Here is a 15,177-nt window from a genome sequence, read left to right as displayed (position 1 = left end):
GTGGTGTATCGCAAGGTTCAGTGCTTGGGCCCCAGTTATTCACGATCTATATCAATGATTTGGACGTAGGGATTAAGTGTCATATTTTCAGGTTTGCAGATGACACAAAACTTGGTGGAAATGTGAGTTATGAGGTGGATGCAAAGATGCTTCAAGTGGATTCACAGTGGTTAAGTCAGGAGGCAAAGATTTGGCACGCAGAATACAATGTGGAGAAATGCGAGGTTTGTCCACTTTGGTAAAAAAATACAGAGTATTTCTTCAATGGTAAGAGGCTGGGAAGTATTGAACTTCAAAGGGACTTGGGTGTCCTTGTTCATGAGTCACTGAAAGTTAACATGCAGGTATAGCGAGCAATTATGAAGTATGTTGGCCCTTATTACCAAAGAATTTGAGTACAGAAGTAAAGATGTCTTACTGCAATTATATAGCACCTTTGTGAGTTCGCATTTGGAGTACTGTGTACAGTTCTGGGCTGGCATCCCCAGCTTTGCCCGCTGCTGGAATTCTCCGGTCCCAGTGTTGAGAAAGATTGGCTGAGTTGAGTGCCAAATTCTCCGTTCTCGCTGGCAGCGGCAGCGGGGCGTGCGAGACCAGACAATTCCGGCCCTGGTCTCCTTACCAAAGGAAAGATACACTTGCCATTGAGGGACTGCAACAAAGGTTCACCAGACTAATTGTTGGGATGGAGAGATTGTCCAAGGAAAGATCAAAAAAACGGGGCCTTTACTCTGAATTTTGGAAGAATGAGAGCTGATTTTATTCAAATACACAAAATTCTTACAGGGTTCGATAGGATAGATGCAGGAAGGATGTTTCCCTTGGCTGAGGGGGTGTCTCGAACCAGGAGACACAGCCTCAGAAGAAGGGGCAGGTTAGATAAGACTGGGATGAGGGGGAACTTCTTCACTCAGAGGGTGATAGATGTTTGGAATTCTCTGCCCCAAAGGGTTGTGGAGGCTCAGTCAATCATGTTTTGAGTAGGTTCAAAACTGATATTAAGGCTGGGATTCTCCGATCTTGTCTGTGGCTGGGATTCTCCAGTCCCGCTGCTGTGAATGGAGATTTGGCTGAGTGCCAAATTCTCCGTTCTCACTGGCCGAGTTGGTGGGGCGTATGACATTAGAGAATTCTAGCTGAGATTTCTATATATTAAAAACATCAAGGGATGTGGGGATAGTGCGGGAAATGGTGTTGAAGTAGAAGGTCAGCCATGATCCCACTGAATGGTGAAGAGGTCATGAAGGGCTGAATGGCCTCCTCCTGCTCCTGTCTTTTATGTCTCTCAGTATTGATGGTGTCATCACAGATTTAGAAATTGTGTTTTTGATCTGAAGGCCAAATGTAAATTGTGAATAAAGTGATGAATCAAGAGAATAAAGCATTAATTTTGTGGACCACTTTCCACCTTCTGCCACTTTGAATAACTAAGCTTTACTGTCCTGACAGACCCATTGTTCCAGTTTGTTCCTGCCCTGCTGAACTCACTTCTTCTTATCTTGACTATTATTTTACTCTCCCAGTCCAGTCTCTCCCCACCTACACCTGTGGCTCTTTTGATGTCCTACATCGCTTCATCAATTTACAGTTTTTCTGGTCCTAACTGCCTCCACTTCTCCATGGACGTCCAATCCCTCTGCCCTCTACCAGAACAATCTGAGGGCTCTCCACTTCTTCCACTCTCCGCTGCCTGGCTGAACTTGTCCTCTCAGTGAACAATTCCTCCTTTAACTCATCCCACTTCCTCCAAATGAAAGGTTTTGCAATGGTACCTGCATGGGTCCCAATTACGCCTGACATTTTGTAGAAAATGTTGACCATTTCTTGTTTCAGACCTATTTGCGACCTCTCCCTCACCTCTTTCTCTGATACATTGATGACCGTATTGGTGCTGTCTCCTGTTCTCACCTGGAACTCAAAAAAAATCATCAACTTTGCTCCTAACATCCATCCTTCTCTCATCAACACATGCTTTATCTCCAAGTCTTTCTTTCTTCGACTTCTCCATTTCCATTTCTGGGGACATGCTATCAACCATTGGCTATAAACTCATTGACTTTCATAGCTACCTTGACCACATTCCCTCACATCCTGGATTCTGTTCCGTTTTCCTGGTTTTTCCGTCTCCATTGCAACTGTTCTGATGATGCAACTTTCCACAACAATGCTTCTGACATGTCTTCCTTTTTCCTCAACCATGTCCGACTCATTTCCTACACTTCTGCTCACTCCCCTTTCCCTTCCTCCCAGAACTATGATAGAGTGAGTTCCCCCTAAACTCGCCTTCCAACCCACCAACTTCTACATGCAACGGATCATCCTCCGCCATTCCTGACACCTCCAGCATGATGCCACCACCAAACACATCTCCCCCCCTCTACCCCATGGCACCATTTCATGTAAATGCAGGTAATGTAATAACCACCTTTTTACCTCCTTCCTCCAAGACCCTAAACACTCTTTCCAAGTGAAGCAGTAATTGATGTGTATATTTTTCAATTTAGCATATTGTATGAGCTGCTCACAATGCGGTCCCCTCTGCATTGAGGAGACCAAAACGCAGATTGAGTGACCATTTACTCAGTCTGCAAGTATGACCCCAAGCTAGGGACGGCGTGGTGGCACAGTAATTAGCACTGCTGTCTCACAGCGCCAGGGACCCGCATTTGATTCCTGGTTTGGGTCATTGTCTGTGCAGAGTCTGCACATTCTCCCCGTGTGGGTTTCCTCCAGGTGCTCCGATTTCCTCCCACAGTCCAAAGGTGTGTGGGTTAGGTGGATTGGCCCTTAGTGTTGGGCGACCAGCAGGGTAAATGCATGGGTTTATGGGGATATGGCCTGGGTGGAGTTGTGGTTGGTGCAGACTCGATGGGCCAAACGGCCTCCTTCTGCACTGTAGGATTTTATGATTCTGGTAGCTTGCAATTTTAATTATCCACCTTGTTGTTGCTCCTCCGTCCACAGGATGCTGCACTGTTTCAGTGAAGCCCAACCAAACCCTGAGGCACCAGGGCCAGGTGTATCCGTGTCCTGACTGGAGGGAGTGAGGATGGTGAGGGTCTTGCTTGGGGTCCAGGAGGGGGGGGGGATGTGGTGGAGGTGGCAGAGGGAGGACGCCAATGGTGGTCCAATCCCCAGGTCTGTTAGGAGAATTGGAGGCCTTTGAGGGGTATCTGAGGCCAAAGCGAAGGGAGTAATCATTAACCTTGGGTGATAGACGGTTAGATCAGAGAGGTCTGAATGGAGGAGATTCTGAAGGTCTCAGTTGCAAGAGACTGTAGGGATATCAGAGGCTTTGTGGGAAGCTTTGGAGGGCGAGGGGGAGATCGGAAAGGAAATTTGGTTGCAGGGAGTTGGCCAGATTAGCACACTGGTTCTGGTAAATAGGTGGAAAGGCATTTACGTGCCAATGCAGCAGTCCCCCATCCCAGTTTAGCCTGCGACTCTCTTGAAGTGAGGGAAACCTGGTTATCCAGTTCAGTTTCAAATGGCAAATAAAAATGAGTCACTCAGCCACACTGTAATATTTAAAGTGCCGTCCCACCGCTTTGGAGCTGTTTGTGCTGCCCACTGTCCTGACTGCAGTGCGCGGGCTGGGGCAGGATTCAAACCTTAAACAACCAACCTAAACCCACTCCTTTATTGGGGTTAAAATTACCCCTCAGAAATGTCTGAATGAGTCTGGTTGCATATCAGTGAGAGGAAAGGGAGGAGAATACACTGAGCACTGGCCCACAGGTTCCTCTGGACTGTTGTTTTTTCGCTTTGGTGCCATGTTAATTGGACTGTGAAAATGTTTCATCTAAGTTAATCTCATTCTTTTTGTGGCTGACAGTGGCTGCTTTGCATTCCGAACTGAGTGACTGAGACTGAATGGTGATTTTTCAAACACTGCCCTTACTGTGCTTGTTCCTGTTTACGCAGCAGTTCATACATCATTTATATAATGCACGAGCCACCATCAAAGATAGCAAGCAGGATCTGTGACTACCAGACAGTGTTCATACTCACTGACGCAACTATACTTTCAGATTGTCCAATTGATCCATTAATTCTTACAAGTAATTGTATGCATCAGGGAACATTCAAATGTAGATGTAGTCTGTGTTGTAAGTGCAGAGAAGCAACTTAGAATGGTGTGTACTTTTTTGAGGCAAATGGATCTGTAATGTACTCAATGGACTGTCAGACATGAATTGTATTGTAATGTTGTGAATATCTAGTTCATTGTCCATGTGTTTTAATATACAACTTTAATTTTTAGAAATTAAAGTTGAACTGTGGAAAGGGGGATAAATGCAACTAAAGCTTGGAGGCTATTACACTTAGAAGGTTGGGTCCACGCCATCTTGCTTTGAGAGGTTAACTGCTCTTAAAAGGTTCAGATCATGAAGCAATAGATGGGCTTCCTTAGCTGGAGAACTGGAGACATGGGCCCTGATTTTACCGGCACAGCCGCTCCGAAATTGGGGTGGGCGGGGCTCACAGAACAGCATTCCACGTTGGCTTCGGGCGCGATCGTACGAGCCTTGGGCGTCCGTGCTGGTAAAATTCCGGTAATGATATCCACACTGCTTGCAACGAAATACAGCTCAAAGAGATGTTTTGTTTTGGGATTTTGAGCTAAGGAGTTGAAAGGCATTCAATGAATCCTGAAAAGTTATAAAACCCATTTACCTCATCAGAACAAAAAATGAATTGTAACTGAGGGATAACTAACTTAAAAGTCAGATTGAGGACTCCTCAGAGCAGACTACATCATCATGGAGGTGGGTAGGACAAAAAGCATCTCTGGTTTCTCAATTTATTTTGTTATTTGCTAGGAAAGATTTTAAGTTGCACATTGGCCCTCTAATGGTTTGCATCTTACTGAGATCAGTTAGCCAAAATAAATGACAGTTAGACAGGCCTGCACTGTAAGCAGAGTAAAACACTAACTTCATATTTGACTGCATGGAAGATGCATGAGGCTTAATCTCAGTTCAAACTTTGTGAGAAACAGAAGCTGGAATATTGACTGATTTGAAGCTACTGGGAAATCTACAGTAGGCCTCATAGTGTCTTATTGCAAAGAGAAGTAATCAGCAAATTAACTTGGAAGTATTGGAAAATTAACCGGAACAAGGGACTGAGGCACCCAAAGTCAAGGGTTTATATTTTTTGCACAAATATATTTTAAAATATCTGGAAGAACGTTACAAACATTTCAAAGTGGCCATCACGTAAAGTGCAATAATATTCAGCTTCTCCACATATATCATGTTGCACTCCCGGGGGGGGCTTCAGTATGGTCAAAGAAACGTGACAGACATTTCAACATGGTCTTTACAAATGGTGAAAAGGTATTGAAGTTGCACTCTGAGATGTGATATTTATGATATATATTCAATGAGTTATTACAGCCTGAGGGCTGAGTGAAAGATTTACTTTTATCAATTTTTAAAATTCCATTCTTAAAGTTACAAAGGCAATGCTCAGAGGGGACCAGGCAAACCCCAATCCATTCCTTGCTTCCTCCAAAAACCAAGTTCAAATTCTAATTGAATCCAATTCATGGTCCCCACGAGAGAGATAAACACGATCCGAGCTGACAAGATAAGGCATTGCATTCCATCTTTGAGCTTGATCTGACACTTTATCTTAGCCAAAATTCTGAGGAGCGATACGCCCTGAGAATACATGGAGCTGGGGAAAATTCTCTGGAGGACTGGGGCATACTTTCGAGAGGTCCCTACAGAAGAAAATAACTTTAAGATTAATGTGTCTTATAAGAGAATTCACGAGGGAAGAAGGAAATAAACCTGAATGCATAGTTAGAAACAATGCACTGCTTCTTATCATAGAATCCTACAGTGCAAAAGGAGGCCATTTGGCCCATCGAGCCTGCACCGACCACAACCCTACCCAGGCCCAATCCCCATAACTATACCCTAGCTAATCCCCTGACACTGAGGGGCAATTTAGCATGGCCAATCCACCTAACCCGCACATTTTTGGACTGTGGGAGGAAACCGGAGCACCCGGAGGAAACCCACGCAGACATGGGGAGAACGGTCAAACTCCACACGGACAGTGACCCAAGACGGGAATCAAACCCGGGTCCCTGGTGCTGTGAGGCAGCAGTGCTAACCGTACCGTTATAAAGCATTTAAGTTAATAGTGTTTTAAAAAAATATACAATAACATTTGTGTCATTAAAATTACATGAAATCTTATGACGTAGTTCTGTGGTTAAAATGAGGTCCAAAAGCTAACATTTGCCGATCTAGCCCATTAGGAGAGTGTGGCAAGCAGAGCCTGCTGTCTGAACGTTGGTGATTTAATGCTCATTCCTGCTCTTGTCTTTGATGATGTGGAGACGCCGGTGTTGGACTGGGGTAAACACAGTAAGAAGTCTAACAACACCAGGTTAAAGTCCAACAGGTTTATTTGGTAGCAAAAGCCACGAGCTTTCGGAACAGGCTGTTCCTTCGTCAGGTGGGTGGGAGTTCTGATCACAAGCAGGGCACAAAGACTTTGTCTTTGATCACAGCTCCATAATACATTGCTGCTTTAACATACTGTTTTAGTAGGAGTTTGTTGTGCTTCTGATTTAATGAGCAGAGGTCACTGATCTGTTAACCGTTGATGTTCATACAGCTGTTTACGGTATTTACATTCTCACCTTACAGATCATCTCACTGGTGATTGTTGCCATTGGAGTATACGCTAAGATTCAGAAAGCTACAGGTAGGTGATAAACTTTCCTTTCACTCACTGATATTGGGTATGGGCAATGGGTTTCGAGATTCTGCAAAGCCCTGCATTGGCATCTGGAGATTTCCAAGATCAAAGCAAAATACTGCGGATGCTGGAATCTGAAACAAAAACAGAGAATGCTGGAAAATCTCAGCAGATCTGACAGCGTCCGTGGGGAGAGAATAGAGCCAATATTTTGAGCCTGGATGACCCTTCATCAGAGCTAAGAGCAAAGAGAGTCAGCAGAGATTTATACTCTGAGGATGGTGGAGGGTGAGGGGGCTGGAATGGAACAAAGGGAATGTGAATGAATGAGATGAACGAAATGAAATAAAATAGGGTGAAGGTGGAGGGGAGAGTTCACGCTCTGAAGTTGTTGAACTCAATGTTCAGTCCGGAAGGTTGTAAAGTGTCCAATCGGAAGATGAGGTGCTGTTCCTCCAGTTTGCATTGGGGTTCACTGGAACATTGCAAAAGGCCAAGGACGGACACGTGGGCAGGAGAGCAGGGTGGTGTCTTGAAGTGGCAAGCGACAGGAAGGTCTGGGTCCTGCTTGCGGATGGAGCGAAGGTGTTCAGCAAAGTGATTACCCAGAGATTTCCAATACCTATAACTCCTGAACTTTGTGGTAGCGCCTGTGTTCTACTTATACACCAGCAGTGGCCTGACTTCAGAATTCTGAATAAACCAGGAATGAGAGGGTTGTCACATGAGGAAAGGTTGGAGAGGTTAGGTTGTATCCACTAGAGTTTAGAAGAGTGAGAGGTGATTTGATCAAAACCTTATAGATTCTGAGGGGTATTGACAGGGTGGGTGTGGAGAGGATGTTTCTCTCGTCGGAGAATCTAGAACTCGGGGTCACTGTTTAAAAATAAGGGGTCACTCATTTAAGACAGAGATGAGGAGAAATGTTTTCTCTCAGAGGGTGGTAAGTCTCTGGAACTCTCTTCCTCAAAAGGCAGTGGAAACAGAGTCTTTGAACATTTTTAAGGCAGAGCTCGATAGATTCTTGATTAACAAAGTGGGGGAGGGGGGGTGAAAGGCTATTGGGTGTCGGCAGGAATGTGGGGTTGATGCTACAATCAGATCAGCCATGATCCTACTGAAAGGTGGAGCTGGCTCAAGGGGCCGAGTGGCCTCCTTCTGCTCCTAATTCGTGTGTGTGTACACAGAACGGGCGGGGATTTACAGCCTCGCTCGTTCCAAAACCGCAAAATCCCACCTGAGGTCAACGGACCTTCCCATGGTCCGCCCCTCGCCAGCTCCGATTCCCGTGGTGGGCGGGGCGGTAAAATTCTAGCAAACATCTCTTCAGTGAAGGTCAGATATAGCAACTTTGCATAAAGATGAACACATACTGCCTGAGTATGATGAGTTGTGGCAGTTCTATACTCATACTGGATGCAAAGAGATTGTCTCCTCTCTGGGAGTCAGTTAGACTGGTCTTTTGTGTCTCCTAAGATTATGGAACTTTATCCCTAATAAATACAGGTCTTACATGAGTTTCAAAGATTCACAACTCACAAAAGAGCAGCACCAATCCTCTAAGTAGGAAGCAATGGTTCACAGTTCAGTATTTTGAGATTAGATGGGATAGCAGGGTAGAAGCTCGATACCTGAATCTCAAAACTGGATCACATCCATTGAGCACAACTCATTCAACTATTTCTTGAATGATTTATGGTTTTTTGATTGCCTTACCACTGAAAGTATGAGAAAATGTCTTGCGCAAGGTGGGAAAAGTTCCCCAAATAAGAATTCTGGTCACAAGCACATGCAGCAGATGAAATTAATTAGAAGCACAAATTCAGCTTAAAGGATATGATGCGATTGATGTTAGGGACTGACTACAACCTGAATGTGATAGCTAAATATTCCTGGGATCCTTAGAAAGGTCAAGAACAAACAAAAAACAATACAGCACAGGAACAGGCCCTTCGGCCCTCCAAGCCCGTGCCGCTCCCTGGTCCAAACTAGACCATTCTTTTGTATCCCTCCATTCCCACTCTGTTCATATGGCTATCTAGATAAGTCTTAAATGTTCCCAGTGTGTCCGCCTCCACCACCTTGCCTGGCAGCACATTCCAGGCCCCCACCACCCTCTGTGTAAAATATGTCCTTCTGATATCTGTGTTAAACCTCCCCCCCTTCACCTTGAACCTATGACCCCTCGTGAACATCACCACCGACCTGGGGAAAAGCTTCCCACCATTCACCCTATCTATGCCTTTCATAATTTTATACACCTCTATTAAGTCTCCCCTCATCCTCCGTCTTTCCAGGGAGAACAACCCCAGTTTACCCAATCTCTCCTCATAACTAAGCCCCTCCATACCAGGCAACATCCTGGTAAACCTCCTCTGTACTCTCTCCAAAGCCTCCACGTCCTTCTGGTCGTGTGGCGACCAGAACTGGATGCAGTATTCCAAATACGGCTGAACCAACGTTCTATACATCTGCAACATCAGACCCCAACTTTTATACTCTATGCCCCGTCCTATAAAGGCAAGCATGCCATATGCCTTCTTCACCACCTTCTCCACCTGTGACGTCACCTTCAAGGATCTGTGGACTTGCACACCCAGGTCCCTCTGCGTATCTACACCCTTTATGGTTCTGCCATTTATCGTATAGCTCCTCCCTACATTATTTCTACCAAAATGCATCACTTCGCATTTATCAGGATTGAACTCCATCTGCCATTTCTTTGCCCAAATTTCCAGCCTATCTATATCCTTCTGTAGCTTCTGACAATGCTCCTCACTATCTGCAAGTCCTGCCAATTTTGTGTCGTCCGCAAACTTACTGATCACCCCAGTTACACCTTCTTCCAGATCGTTTATATAAATCACAAACTGCAGAGGTCCCAGTACAGAGCCCTGCGGAACACCACTAGTCACAGGCCTCCAGCTGGACAAAGACCCTTCCACTACCACCCTCTGTCTTCTGTGACCAAGCCAGTTCTCCACCCATCTAGCCACCTCCCCCTTTATCCCATGAGATCCAACCTTTCTCACCAGCCTACCATGAGGGACCTTGTCAAACGCTTTACTGAAGTCCATATAGACGACATCCACGGCCCTTCCCTCGTCAACCATTCTGGTCACTTCTTCAAAAAACGCCACCAGGTTAGTGAGGCATGACCTCCCTCTCACAAAACCATGCTGACTATCGTTAATGAGTTTACTCCTTTCTAAATGCGCATACATCCTATCTCTAAGAATCTTCTCCAACAACTTCCCCACCACGGACGTCAAGCTCACCAGCCTATAATTACCCAGGTTATCCTTCCTACCCTTCTTAAATAACCGGACCACATTAGCTATCCTCCAATCCTCTGGGACCTCACCTGCGTCCAGTGACGAGACAAAGATTTGCGTCAGAGGCCCAGCGATTTCATCTCTCGTCTCCCTGAGCAGCCTTGGATAGATTCCATCAGGCCCTGGGGATTTGTCAGTCTTTATATTCTCTAACAAACCTAACACTTCCTCCCTTGTAATGGAGATTTTCTCCAATGGTTCAATACTCCCCTCCGAGACACTCCCAGTCAACACATCCCTCTCCTTTGTGAATACCGACGCAAAGTATTCATTTAGGATCTCCCCTACTTCTTTGGGCTCCAAACATAATTCCCCACTTTTGTCCCCGAGAGGTCCAATTTTTTTCCCTGACAACCCTTTTGTTCCTAACGTATGAATAAAATGCCTTGGAATTCTCCTTAATCCTGTCTGCCAAGAACATTTCGTGACCCCTTTTTGCCCTTCTAATTCCCCCTTTGAGTTCTTTCCTACTTTCTTTGTACTCCTCCAGAGCTCCCTCCGTTTTTAGCTGCCTGGACCTAACATACCTTTTCTTTTTGACCAGTCCCTCAATTTTCCTGGTTATCCACGGTTCTTGAATCCTACCCTTCCTATCCTTCTTTTTTACAGGCACATGCCTGTCCTGTAGCCCTAACAACTGTTCCTTAAAAGACTCCCACATGCCAGATGTGGATTTACCCTCAAACAGCTATATTAAGTTCATTTATTATTGTCACAAGTAGGCTTACATTAACACTGCAATAGAAACATAGAAAATAGGTGCAGGAATAGGCCATTCGGCCCTTCGAATCTGCACCATTCAACACAATCATGGCTGACCATGCACTTTCACTATCCCACTCCCGCTTTCTCTCCATACCCATAAGACCATAAGACATAGGAGCAGAATTAGGCCACTCGGCCCATCGAGTCTGCTCTACCATTCAATCATGGCTGATATTTTTAGAAACATAGAAAAACTACAGCACAAACAGGCCCTTCGGCCCCGCAAGTTGTGCCGAACACATCCCTACCTTCTAGGCCTACCTATAACCCTCCATCCGATTAAGTCCCATGTACTCATCCAGGAGTCTCTTAAAAGTTCCTATTGAGTTTTCCTCCACCACCACTGACGGCAGCCAATTCCACTTGCCCACCACCCTCTGTGTGAAAGACTTCCCCCTAACATTTCCCCTGTACCTACCCCCCAGCACCTTAAACCTGTGTCCTCTCGTAGCAGCCATTTCCACCCTGGGAAAAAGCCTCTGAGAGTCCACCCGATCTATGCCTCTCAACATCTTATATACCTCTATTAGGACTCCTCTCATCCTACGTCTCTCCAAGGAGAAAAGACTGAGCTCCCTCAGCCTACCCTCATAAGGCATGCCACTCAATCCAGGCAACATCCTTGTAAATCTCCTCTGCACCCTTTCAACCATTTCCATATCCTTCATGTAATGAGGCGACCAGAACTGAACACAGTACTCCAAGTGGGGTCTGATGAGGGTCTTATATAGCTGCATCATTATCCCCGGACCCCTAAACTCAATCCCTCGATTGATAAAGGCCAGCACACCATACGCCTTCTTAACCACCTCCTCCACCTGCGGGGCCGATTTTAGAGTCCTATGGACCCGGACCCCAAGGTCCTTCTGATCCTCTACAGTACTAAGAGTCTTTCCCTTTATATTGTACTCCTTCACCCTATTTGACCTGCCAAAATGGACCACTACGCATTTATCTGGGTTGAAGTCCATCTGCCACTTCTCCGCCCAGTCTTGCATCCTATCTATGTCCCTCTGTAACTTCTGACATCCCTCCAGACTATCCACAACCCGACCAACCTTCGTGTCGTCGGCAAACTTACCAACCCATCCCTCCACTTCCTCATCCAGGTCATTTATGAAAATGACAAACAGCAAGGGTCCCAGAACAGATCCCTGGGGCACACCACTGGTGACCGACCTCCATTTAGAAAAAGACCCATCTATACACACTCTCTGCCTCCTTTGGGCAAGCCAGTTCTGGATCCACAGGGCAGCAGCCCCTTGGATCCCATGCCCTCTCACTTTTTCGAGAAGCCTTGTATGGGGGACCTTATCGAGCACCTTGCTAAAATCCATATAAACCACATCTACCGCTTTCCCTTCGTCAATGTGTTCAGTCACATTTTCGAAGAACTCCACCAGACTCGTAAGGCACGATCTGCCTTTGACAAAGCCATGCTGAGTATTCTTGAGCATACCAAACCTCTCTAAATGCTCATAAATCCTGTCCCTCAGGATCTTCTCCATCAGCTCACCAACCACTGAGGTTAGACTCACCAGTCGGTAATTTCCTGGGCTTTCCCTATTCCCCTTCTTGAAAATAGGAACCACATCCGCAATCCTCCAATCCTCCGGCACCTCTCCCATCTCCATCGACGACGCAAAGATCATCGCCAGAGGCTCTGCAATCTCTTCCCTCGCCTCCCACAGTAACCTGGGGTACATCCCATCCGGACCCGGCGACTTATCTATCTTGATGCCATTCAAAGATTCCAGCACAACCTCTTTCTTGAAGTCCACATACTCAATCTTTTCAGTCCACCACAAGCCCGCAGAACATCCACCCACGTCCTTTTCCTCTGTGAAAACCGAGGCAAAATAAGCACCTCTGCCATTTCTACTGGTTCCGCACAGACTTTCCCGCCTTCACCTTTTATAGGCCCTATTCCTTCACGTCTCATCCTTTTACTTTTCACATATTTATAGAACGCCTTAGGGTTCTCCTTAATTCTACCTGCCAAGGCCTTCTCGTGACCCCTTCTGGCTCTCCTAATTTCCTTCTTTAGTCCCTTCCTACAAGCCGTATACTCATCTACATCCCTATCTTCGCCAAGCTCTCTGAACCTTTTGTACGCTTTCCTTTTCTTCGCAACTAGGTCCTGCACAGCTTTCGTGCGCCACAGTCCCTTTAACCTACCAACACCTCCCTGTCTGCTCGGAACGTTCATCCCCATTCTCCTGCCTTTTCCCCATAAGCCCTGATCCTCTTATTAATCAAGAACCTATCTATCTCTGTCTTAAAGACACTCAATGACCTGGCCTCCACAGCCTTCTGAGGCACAGAGTTCCACAGATTTACCACTCTCTGGCTGAAGAAATTCCTCCGATAAAACCATAAGACATAGGAGCAGAATTAGACCACTTGGCCCGTCAAGTCTGCTCTGCCATTCAATCATGGCTGATATTTTTCTCATACCCCTTGATCCCTTTAGCCACAAGGGCCACGTCCATCTCCCTCTTCAACATATCTAATGAACTGGCCCCAACAACTTTCTGTGGTAGAGAGTTCCACAGGTTCACAACTCTCTGAGTGAAGACGTTCTTCCTCGTCTCAGTCTTGAATGGCTTATCCCTTATTCTTAGACTATGACCCCTAGTTCTGCACTTCCCCAATATTGGGAACATTCTTCCAGCATCTAGCCTGTCCAGTCCCATCAGGGTTTTATATGTTTCTATGAGATCCCCTCTCATTCTTCTAAATTCCAGTGAGTGCAAGCCCATTCAATCCAGTCTCTCTTCATATGTTATTCCTGCCATTCTGGGAATCAGGAATCAGTCTGGTGAACAAATGAAGTTACTGTGAAAATCCCCTAGTCGCCACACTCTGGCGCCTGTTCGGGTACACTGAGGGAGAATTTAACATGGCCAATGCACCTAACCTGCACGTCTTTTGGACTGTGGGAAGAAACCGGAGCACCCGGAAAAAGCCACACAGACATAGAACATAGAACATAGAACATAGAACATTACAGCGCAGAACAGGCCCTTCGGCCCACGATGTTGCACCGACCAGTTAAAAAAAAAAAAAAAACTGTGACCCTCCAACCTAAACCAATTTCTTTTCGTCCATGAACCTATCTACGGATCTCTTAAACACCCCCAAACTAGGCGCATTTACTACTGATGCTGGCAGGGCATTCCAATCCCTCACCACCCTCTGGGTAAAGAACCTACCCCTGACATCGGTTCTATAACTACCCCCCCTCAATTTAAAGCCATGCCCCCTCGTGCTGGATTTCTCCATCAGAGGAAAAAGGCTATCACTATCCACCCTATCTAAACCTCTAATCATCTTATATGTTTCAATAAGATCCCCTCTTAGCCGCCGCCTTTCCAGCGAAAACAATCCCAAATCCCTCAGCCTCTCCTCATAGGATCTCCCCTCCATACCAGGCAACATCCTGGTAAACCTCCTCTGCACCCTCTCCAAAGCCTCCACATCCTTCCTGTAATGTGGGGACCAGAACTGCACACAGTACTCCAAGTGCGGCCGCACCAGAGTTGTGTACAGTTGCAACATAACGCTACGACTCCTAAATTCAATCCCCCTGCCAATAAACGCCAAGACACCATATGCCTTCTTAACAACCTTATCTACTTGATTCCCAACTTTCAGGGATCTATGCACACATACACCTAGATCCCTCTGCTCCTCCACACTATTCAAAGTCCTCCCGTTAGCCCTATACTCAACACATCTGTTATTCCTACCAAAGTGAATTACCTCACACTTCTCCGCATTAAACTCCATCCGCCACCTCTCGGCCCAACTTTGCAACCTGTCTAAGTCTTCCTGCAAACTACGACACCCTTCCTCACTGTCTACCACACCACCGACTTTGGTGTCATCAGCAAATTTGCTAATCCACCCAACTATACCCTCATCCAGATCATTAATAAATATTACAAACAGCAGTGGCCCCAAAACAGATCCCTGAGGTACACCACTTGTAACCGCACTCCATGATGAATATTTACTATCAACCACCACCCTCTGTTTCCTATCCGCTAGCCAATTCCTGATCCAATTTCCTAGATCACCCCCAATCCCATACATCTGCATTTTCTGCAGAAGCCTACCATGGTGAACCTTATCAAACGCCTTACTAAAATCCATATATACCACGTCCACTGACATGGTGAGAACATGCAGACTCCGCACAGACGGTCACCCAAGCCGAGAATCGGACCCGGGTCCCTGGCGCTCTGAGGCAGCAGTGCGAACCACTGTGGCACCGTGCCACCCTAATTTCAGTAAAGGTGATCATGCAGATGTTCTAGTGAGAGTCGTCTATTGACATACCTGGGTGTTG

At 46.1% G+C, this 15,177-nt stretch overlaps 1 protein-coding gene across 1 annotated transcript in view; it reads left to right on the top strand.

Annotated features, from left to right (window-relative positions):
• Positions 1 to 15,177, top strand: part of LOC144504334 (tetraspanin-33-like) — a 61,119-nt gene that overhangs the window by 30,934 nt on the left and 15,008 nt on the right. Inside the window, exon 2 of the mRNA XM_078229500.1 lies at positions 6,672 to 6,729. Within this exon, the coding sequence (XP_078085626.1) occupies positions 6,672 to 6,729 (58 nt within the window). The remainder of the gene's footprint in view (positions 1 to 6,671; positions 6,730 to 15,177) is intronic.

The sequence above is a fragment of the Mustelus asterias genome, chromosome 15, assembly GCF_964213995.1.
Source record: "Mustelus asterias chromosome 15, sMusAst1.hap1.1, whole genome shotgun sequence".
Taxonomy (NCBI): Eukaryota; Metazoa; Chordata; class Chondrichthyes; order Carcharhiniformes; family Triakidae; genus Mustelus; species Mustelus asterias.
The sequence above is the reverse complement of the archived record's forward strand: the minus strand, read 5'-3'. Positions and strand labels throughout refer to the sequence as shown.